The 9,655-nt window shown below is 45.9% G+C and overlaps 1 protein-coding gene across 1 annotated transcript in view; it reads right to left on the bottom strand.

Annotated features, from left to right (window-relative positions):
• Positions 1–7,204, bottom strand: part of DPY19L1 (dpy-19 like C-mannosyltransferase 1) — a 122,320-nt gene extending 115,116 nt beyond the window's left edge. Inside the window, exon 1 of the mRNA XM_017502227.2 lies at positions 6,907–7,204. Coding sequence (XP_017357716.1) covers positions 6,907–7,204 — 298 coding nt within the window. The remainder of the gene's footprint in view (positions 1–6,906) is intronic.
• Between the last annotated feature and the right edge of the window lie 2,451 nt (positions 7,205–9,655).

The following is a 9,655-nucleotide window of genomic DNA, read 5'->3' as shown; positions in this document are numbered from 1 at the left end:
AAAAAAAAAAAAAAAAAAAAATTTTATGTGCTTTCAGTACTAATGCCATATTACTGGGCCAAAAATCAATCACAAATTGATAACATATGTTTATATTTATATAAACTAAACTCATCAAATTTTTATTTGCATGCCCATGAGCATTAAATATTCAGAAATCTTCTAACTGTATCTTTTAATAATATAGTTAGGTGATTAGAAACATTCTTTAGAGTTAGCCAGAAGTCTATTTTAGAAAGAATAAAAAATGGCTATAAATATTAAAGAAATTCTTTAAAATCCCAAATTCCCACTGGCATGATGTCTATGAATTAACATAAACACACTCTCACAGCCGGTGCTCAGTTGGGTCTAAGAGTCTGTTTGAAAGCAAGCACACCAAGATGGCCTGTGTCCCTATGCCTCATGCTTCCTTAGCTTTTCTTGGTCCTTATGCCACCCTAATATGCTCTTTCTACTTCTTGTTCCTGTATCTCGAAGCATGATCCTCTCTTCCTTCTTTTCCCTGGAGAAGGAAGAAACAAAAAAGCTAACATTTATTGAGCCCAAAATGTTAGGGTTTCTCAGAATTGGACTCTAGGGCTTCATTTCTTTGGTTGTACTGTCCTCCTAGAGGAGATGAAATATAGTATATTGGTTAAGAGCATGAACGTAGGAACCACGTTGCCTGGGTCAAATCCTGGCCCTTCTACATACCAGGAGTGACCTTGGACAAGTTACTTAACATCTGTGTGCCTCAGATTCCTCCACGTGGTAAAACAGGCACAGTAATCATAGCGTCATGGTGAGGACTGAGTTAACAATTAAATGAGTTCATCTAAAGCACTTCAAACAACGCCTGGCACAGAGTAAGTCCCCCATCAGTATAAGATGCTAGTGTTCCCATGAGCATGGAAATAGAAGTTCAATGGGAATATGAATTCAACTCCCGTTAATGTGAATACCACCTATTTGCTGATGACTCCCTGTAGTATGTCACCACTCAGACCTTTTCTCTCTTATCCCACCAATTGGCATTTCTACTTGGACATCTCACAAATGTTCCAAAAGTAGTATGTCCAAGATGAAATTCTCAATCTTTTCCTTCAACCTGTTCTCTCATCCACATCCCAGTCTTCAGTCTTTACTATCTTGAAATGTAGCACTATTTACACAATTAGAGAAGCCAAAATTGTACAAAGTATTTGTAACTCTTCCCTTTCTCTCAATCCAAGCCCAATTCATAAGTTCTATCATTTCTACCTCCAAAATACATCTCAAATTGACCGACCTCTCTCCATCTCCACAGCTAGTCTTCATCCTGGACAGCAACTCTCTTGCTAGGTCCCTGAACAGCCTCCTCATGGGTCTCTCTGCTTTTGTCCTTGTAGTGCTACCATCCATTTTCCCAAGAGGAGATTTCTCAAAGTAAAAATTTAATCACGTCACTCTCCAGTTCAGGCTTCCTGTTGCACTGAGAATAAAACCCAAGCTCCCTGGCCCATGCCCATCTCACTTCGATGCACCACTACCATCTCTTCTATCAACATGCTAAGCTCTGCCCTACCTTAGCACATGCTATTCACAATACTCTCTTTCCCCCTGTACAGCTGACATCTTTTCTTTGTATAGGTCACAGCTTTAGGGCTACCTCCCCAGAGACCTTTTCTGACCCTACTTAAAGTGGATATTTCCTATTTTTTTTTTCTATCTCAGCTTGTTTCTTTCCTGCAGTACACTCACTCACAATGTACAATTATTTTCATTTATTTACCATCCCTGCTTCTAGAATGTAAGTTCCATGAAGATAGGGGTTACAGAGTCTCATTCTACATCTTATTCCCAACAACTAGCATCCGACATAGTAGGTACTCAATGATATGGTATGACTATGAATGAACCTACTGCATTATTTTATATGTATTATCTCATTTATTCTTTATCAGACAAAGCACTTATTATGCCCATTTTAAAGACGAGGCAACTAACAGTGAGAAACATTAAAGGAGTATAGAACAGCTTGAATGCAGAAACAGGATTCAAATGCAGGCTAGTATTGAAATGGCTGTGCTGCTTCCACCACACCACAGTGCTCCACCCAGCTAGTCCCCAACAGCTGATTTAACTCTCTGCCTCCACCCAGTTTCTGACCACTTCAGCTTCTAAGAAGTCACAAGTGTTTCTGATCGTATGGGCTTCAAGGCTCTTAAAAGTTGTGGAGAATAAAAGTAGTGGTCTTAAATGAGGCAATTTTGCTTCCCAATGGCCAATATCTGGAGACATTTTCATTGTTACTACTGGGGAGTAATAGTGGCATCTAGTAGCTGGAGACTAAGGATGCTGCTAAAATCCTGCAGTGCACAGGACAGCCCCCACAACAACAACAACAAAAAAAACAACAAATACTCCCACCCAAATGCCACAATGCTGAAGTTGCAAAGCCCTGTCAATAAAAAACCAGGTTATAGCCCTTGCCATTGACCACACGAACCAGGTGGGTAATGCAAATGAGTCAAGTAGGACTGATGTAAAAGGGGGAAAGGTAGCTTTTATCACCCACTTTTTCCATATTCAGGTTCTTTTTTTATTGTTTTGTAACTACCTCAGGTTACAGTCTTTCAACAGACATGCTTTGTTTGCATGTCTAATGGGTAAATCTTTTACTACCATAAAGAAAAGTACCTTTGCCATCTTCTCTTGAAACACAGAGCCTTCTCCAGCTACACTTTGTCCTCTCTCTTTTCAAAAGACACAGGGGTACAAACAAAACAAAACAAAACAAAAAAACGCCTCACTCTTTTCTTAACTCTAATTAAAAGAATGGCCTTATCAGATGATAAATGGCAACTGACAGCTCCAGTTTTGGGGAAAAGGTAGAGATCAGGAGAAGCTGTGGTAAACTGGACTGTCTGTGTCATGTCCTCACGGGGGATGGGGAGATTTACATAGTGCTCGCAGATTGTTGCCATGCAGGCACATCAGCTCAATGATGCTAGACATCTACTATTAAAAAGAGGCAGGACATTAAATTTTAAAAACTACTGATAGCTTCCCTTCACCATCACCACTGCCACCACCTCCCCCATCCCAGATTCAGATTTAACTGGTTTGATGTGTGGCTTGGATACCAAGCTGTGCTAAAGTTTCCAAGAGACTCTAGTACACAGCTAAGACTGAGAAGCCCCGTTCTGGTCCAGGTCTTTCCTTTTACATGTGCACAAACTGAGGCTCAGAAAACTAAATGCTTTGCTCAGGCACCCAACTAATTTAAAACAGGTTATAGAATCAGAAAATAGTTCCTGTGTTTTCAAACTGTGGGTCACAACACTGAATCATGAAATCAATTTAATGGTTTAAAAATTTTTTAAAAAAGAATAGAAAATCAGAATGTACTACACATTATAAGATTAAATATTATTACATGAAACTTTTGTTTTAAATATATGCATATATGTGCTAGTCAGTCTCCATTTACCTCTTCAAATCCATTCTTCTCCCTTCTCTGCCTTGTTCTCAACCCCAAGAGGCCAATCCTACAGAGTGTTTTAGCTGTGCCCCTTCCCCAAGGGTTTCCATTAGCTTCAGCCAGTGAGAGACACTTAGAGGGAGACCAGAGGGTGCAGGGTGAGTGCCTGGGGTCACCCTTCTGGAGTGACTTTGCCCCAACAGCACAGCTCTGAGTGCAGCCTCTGATAAAGCTCCCCTTTCCCTTCAGGTCCAGAGGTGATAACACCTTCCTATTGGTGACAACCCTTGGATGCTGATTCAATCTTTTGTAGGTTCCTTAAACCTGCCCACTCTTCTGAAAATACTCCATTGTTTCCTGACAGAACACTGGCATACATAAATAGATCAACAGACATATAGACATATGCATATATGTACTGAGTTGCATTTTGGAAGTGTGAACAGGTTTAATATAAAGTGTATTGTTTACAATGTGGGTTGTGGCCAGAAAAAAAGTCTGGGAAACACTGTCAAGGTTCTTACTAGGTCACAGCCTCTTCTGCATGAAGAAGCTATCCGGCTGAAACTTCTAAAACTAAACTTGTCAAGAACTGCTCTTTACAAATGTTACCACTAAATCAGTAGCAAATAATGCCCCCAAATAAGAAAAAGATGTATTTATTAAAACAGACTTTCAGGTAGGGCATGTTGGCTCATGCCTGTAATTCTAGCACTTTGGGAGACCAAGGCAGGCAAATCATGAGGTCAGTTCGAGACCAGCCTGACCAACATGGTGAAACCCCATCTCTACTAAAAATACAAAAATCAGCTACTCAGGAGGCAGACACAGGAGAACCGCTTGAAACCAGGAGGCAAAGGTTGCAGTAAGCCACTGCACTCCAGCCTCTCACTCCACAACAGAGCGAGACTTCACCTCAAAAAACAACAAAAACAAACATACAAAAAACAGACTTTTAAACAATGCTTAACACTGCCCAATGTGGAAAAACCATGTTGGTAGGCAGTGAGTTCCTCATCAGTGCTTAGAACCTACGGAGGAAAGCCCTAGTCAGTTTCTTACTCTTAAAAATGTGTGCTTCTATCATGGAGCGTCAAGTTACAAAATTACTTTCTAAATAGAAATTAATCAATTTTTGTCTAGCTTAATATTTCGTTGTTATAATTGTTCTTTTTTTGATCAGTTACAAATGAACTCTTGATGAAGAAAAGAATATGCAATGCTTCTCATTGTCGAAAACCAAACAGCTATTTTAAAGTACCATACTAAAATACTGTACAATGTCAGCTCAACTCTCACTCATTCTGGGAGCAGGGAAGAAAACAGGAAATAAGGCAGCTTTCAAAAATGTCTAAACTCTGCTCCTCTCTGCAGGATCTGACTGGTTTTCTGATGCTGTGGCAGGGCACAATCGTGGGAAAGAAACATGTCTGACATCAGTCTAAGAGAGCAGAGAACCAGAGAAAGAAGCAACCAAGGTCCATTCAGCAGAATCATCTCTCAAGGTGCCCTGAGGCTTCATGCAGAGGGTTAACAAGGACAGAAAGTCTCTAGACCTGAGTCTGTTCATCCAACTTCCATACCTCTGATGGCCACGGTCCAGGGTACAACCAAGAATACGGTCTACCACATTCACTGTACCACCTTTAAATGCTCAAAGGGGCAAGTCAAGCAACGTGCTATACTGTTACATTAATACAAAACTGCATTGGGTTATGGGCATTACCACATCCAAAGGTAAGTCATCCAAATGTAAGTCATGCATCCATCCAAAGAAGATTAAAAGGAAATGCAATCAAAGAAAATATGCAGAAAATAGCAATAAATATCATTATTCTAAGATTTGCTATTGTAATATCCCTGAAGAAGCAATGCCATTCTGTATTTTACTACAAAGTGGTTAATGTTTACATTAGTCATTCAATAAAAATGCAACTTCATTGTCATCAGATCTTAAATCGGTATCACACATTTGCTTTTATTACAGCAACTACAATGTGTCAAGTGCTCTAAACACAAAGAATCTTCCCATGTATCACCCACTCCTTTTAGTCATGATCCTTAGCACATCCCTATGGAGTAAATTCGCCATGTGATAACCCCCCACTAGCAGAGAAGGAAAGACTCACAAAGGAAGGAACCTGAAACTTAAACCAAACTGAACCGCTGGGTACTAGATCTGAAGGCTCTGCCTCATCCACTGTATCGTGCTGCCTCCCCAAGGTGAGCTTTTCTAACCTGCACACTAGCCAGCTTTTCAAGCTCTCCACTGAAAAAAAAAAAAAGTGTGTGTGTGGGGGGCGAGGAGTGTAAATGTGCTGGAAAAAAACCCCCAAAAACCTGAGTTTTTCTAGGCTTGAATCTGCAACAGAAAATAAAAAGCACCCTAAGAACAACCTTCTTGAGCCCATTAAAACATACACAGAGAGATGAGTGGCTTTTTATGACTGAATGGCTTTTGGTGGTGTCTGTGATCACAGGGGAAGCCAATTTGCTGTGATCTATTCCTCGGCTTATACTGGACCCCGACTCCTGGCTAAGGGGACTTTGGGTCACTAACAGATTTTTGAAAATATACTAAGGGATAAACCACCAGTAATTAAATAGTTCAGTAACAACAGCCCACTGAGGCATACAGAAAAAGCAACGTTACAGGATTTCACTAGTTGACTTACAAAAATTAGGCCTGTTATCTAAACTGCTATAACTTGCCTTATTGAAATGTCAATCAGGAAACAAAGGAAACCTGATCTCAGTTCGCAACATATGAATGCTTCAACTTTATATTTTTCAGCACATCATTACACAGCATCCATTTGGTGCATGGCAGAGGGAGGGGAGGAGAGCCCTCCCCACCAAACGTTCCCAGGCCAGCAGGGAGGATTAAGGCTCGTGCGCCCCAACCACCACAGACAGAACCTGGAAAGTGACGTGTCGAGGGGAATCACAAAGTGCCACGGGCGGCATCTGCGGCCAAGAAGAAAAAAGCACGCTAAAATTTAATTATAACTTTAAGCAACTCTCTAGGACAGGGAATGTGCGTTTGCTTTGAGCTCCACTGAATCGTTTCCAAGCCAAAGCAAACCATCCTGGCGGTCAGGGGCCAAGATAACGGGAAGGCGGCCGGACGCACCAATCAGCAGCGCCCAAGTCTCGTTAGCGCAGACCAGCCGCCCGTGGCCAGGCCGGGCAGCTGTTGATCCCCGGGCCATTCTTTTAAAGCCCAGTCAGAGCGCGGGTGGGAAGCGAGCGAGGAGGGCTGAGCCAGGGAGTGGAGGGGTGGAGGAGAAGGTAAGAACGTCCCAGACAAAAAGTCGGAGAGGGCTGCAAACTGGCGGGTCCGGTCGGCGGGGCTTCGCGCAGCGGAAGCAGGAGGAGAGGGGAAGGAAGGGAAAGGGAGGGGAGGGGACCCGCGCCTCAAAGTTCCGCGTCCCGGCGGCGCCCGCTCTCGGGCTGCTCACCTAACAGGAGCGTGGTCCAGGTCCGGCGGCGCCCCGCGCGCCGCAGGCCCAGCGCCCCGCGCAATCGGGCCGCCAGGCGCCCCCCGAGGCCACCCCCGGCGGGCGGCGCGGCGGGCTCGGCGCGGGGCCCCTTCCTGCCCGCGGCGCCCTTGCGCCCCGGGGACGGGGGCGCGCGCTCGGGCCCGGGCTCCCCGGCGCCGACGTCCGGCGCCCCCCTCAGCGGCGACTGCGAGGCGCGGGGCGGCTGGGGCGGCTTGGGAGCCGCCTCCCGGTGTTTATTCCGCGCCTGCAGGACCATCTTGGCATAGTCGCGCCCGCTCGCTGCGCGCGCCCTGACGGCGGCCGGAGAACGGCGGGCTGGCTGGGCGGCTGGGCGCCGCTCACTCTCCAGCGGGCGGGCGGAGGGCGGAGGGCGGAGGGCGGGCCCGTCCCTCCCCGCGGGCCAGGAGGCGGGGAGAGCGCGGAGGCCGGGCGGCTGCTGCCTGGCTGGCAGTACCGCCGAGAGGCGGCGCCGGACTCGCGCGCCCGCCGCCGTTGCTGCCGCTCCGGTTGTCACGGCGACCGCGGAACGCCGGGGGGCGGGGGCGGGGACACCCTGAGAGCGGCCGCGGCCCCGCCCCCGCCGCCCCTCTGCGCCGGACGCGCGCTCCCGGCTGGCCAGCGCGCACGCGCGGACTTCCGGTGCGGGCGGGGCTGAACCCGCTGCCGCCAGGCGACCCACGCCTCTTTGGGGCCCGAGCAGGGCTCGGCTGGATAGAGGATGTGGGCTGGGACAGCCTTCCAGAGGCGGCCGCCCTTCCTTTGTAGGAGTGACGGGGCCGAAGGAAGAGCCCTCTCGGGCGTCGGAGCGCTGATCGAAGTTTCGGAGCCTATTAAGGCTGCGCGTGGAGCCCGCGCGGGCGAGACGCGGCGGGGCAGGGAGAAGGCACCCGGAGCGGCCACTGAGCGGCGCTGCGCGTGCGCCCGGACGCCTGGTCGGCCCCGCCGCTTTTAAGCGCGCGATGGCAGTCAAGTCACCGTGTCCATTTACTCCCCTGTGTGTGGTCGCGCAACTTAGAGCGCAGCCCAGTGCAGCTCCTCTCTTACCAAGGCTAAGAACTGGCGCGACCCGATTTAAAATAGCAACAGAGTATTAAAATAGCAGCCTAGAATCTTGTGAGGAGCTGATAAGGGCCGAGGTACAAGTGTAAACTGAAAAGCAGGATAGGAGCCAGGCCGAAGGTGATAGGATGGATTGGCTGGAGAAGGAAAGATTATCAAGAAGTCCGTTCAGTTTGTTGCACTTGTTGTAACATTGTTGGTTAATGGCAGGAAAACTGTTGATAAGATACGAGACTTTAGTCCAAAATGTGTTTTCTTTTACGTAGCAGAATGCATGAGCAAATGAATCCCAGAAAAATTTAGAAAACCAAGTAGACCCCTCTCCCCTCCACCCCCACATTCTTTTCACAGTCTTACAGCATGAGGGATTACAAATGGGAGGTTCCTTTCCTGGCTGTGCCCAACTTTTTGTTCCAAAAAGTTGTCTTTAAGTCCCAATTTCGTAAATCAATGCCTGTGGCTCTGCTTATCTCTGTTGTAATTCCTAGGACATCACATGGCTTTCTCGCTCTTTCTGTTTCTTTGACCAGTGATTTCTTTATTAATACCAGCATTGATTCACTGTTAGGCCTTTTGAAGGAACAGTGGATTGTTTTGTAAAGGGAGGATGTTTCCCATGCTGATTAGTACTCCCTCATATCCTGTCTATTTTGTGAATTTGGATTTTCCGGTATCTTTATTGGAGCAAGGAACAACTATTTGTATACGCTGGTTAAAAAAAAATAATTGAAAGATGATGCAGAAGGTTTGGATTCTGAAACAATGTCCATGAATCCAATGTTACCTCTGGGATTAATGTTGAATTTATTCGGTTAAAAGAAAGCTGATTCAGTATCTATTAAAGATAATACAAATAACGATGGATTTTTTTTTTAATGATTAGAAAGACACATGGAAAAAGAGGTTCAACATTTGAACGATTAGATCGCTATGTGTCTCCTTTATGTGATTGGCCCTGAATTCAGAAACTACCTCCTTTAAGCTGGTACCATTCTACCAGGAAAACGCTTGTTGAATGAATAAGTGAGTGAATGAATGACGTTCTGCAAGTGCTTGTCAGTTCCCCTGCTTGGCTTGACAACCATGCAGAGACTCCCAGAGAGGGACAGTGTGGGGTGTTAGTTTTGTTTTGTTTTGTTTTAAAACACGGTCAATGTAGATCCAGTTTGCAGCCACTGCATTGACCCATCCTCTACCTCTTTCAATCTGGGTTTCTGCATTTCTAAAATGGGGGTAACAAAAACATCTAGTTCACAGGTTTGTAAAAATAAGACAATGTATGTAACGCATCTAACAATTACCTATATCCAAGTAGTTGCTCGGTGAATGTTCAAATTGTCTGGATGTTAGTAGTTGTTCAATAAGTGTTCAAAGTAGTGGATGATGTTTAAGGAGAATGGGAAACTTCTGTCCTCCCAGAACCTGAGGCTGAAAATCCAAGTTGGGGTATAGCAACGGAAGAATGCCGCCCAGTAGAGAGCGGGAGAACAAGAACAGCCCAGGCCTGCTGGGCTTCAAGCTTCTCAACTCTCTGGGCAGTTGATGTGCCTGAATGGTTCCCTGCTTTCCACAGATGCTTTACAAATGTTGCCCATCTCATGGGTCCTTAGGCCTGGTTAAAATAGGAGGCCACTCCTTGTGCCCACCT

This window comes from Cebus imitator, unplaced genomic scaffold, assembly GCF_001604975.1.
Source record: "Cebus imitator isolate Cc_AM_T3 unplaced genomic scaffold, Cebus_imitator-1.0 Scaffold294, whole genome shotgun sequence".
Taxonomy (NCBI): Eukaryota; Metazoa; Chordata; class Mammalia; order Primates; family Cebidae; genus Cebus; species Cebus imitator.
Note: the sequence above shows the minus strand (reverse complement) of the source record. Positions and strands in the feature narration are given on the sequence as shown.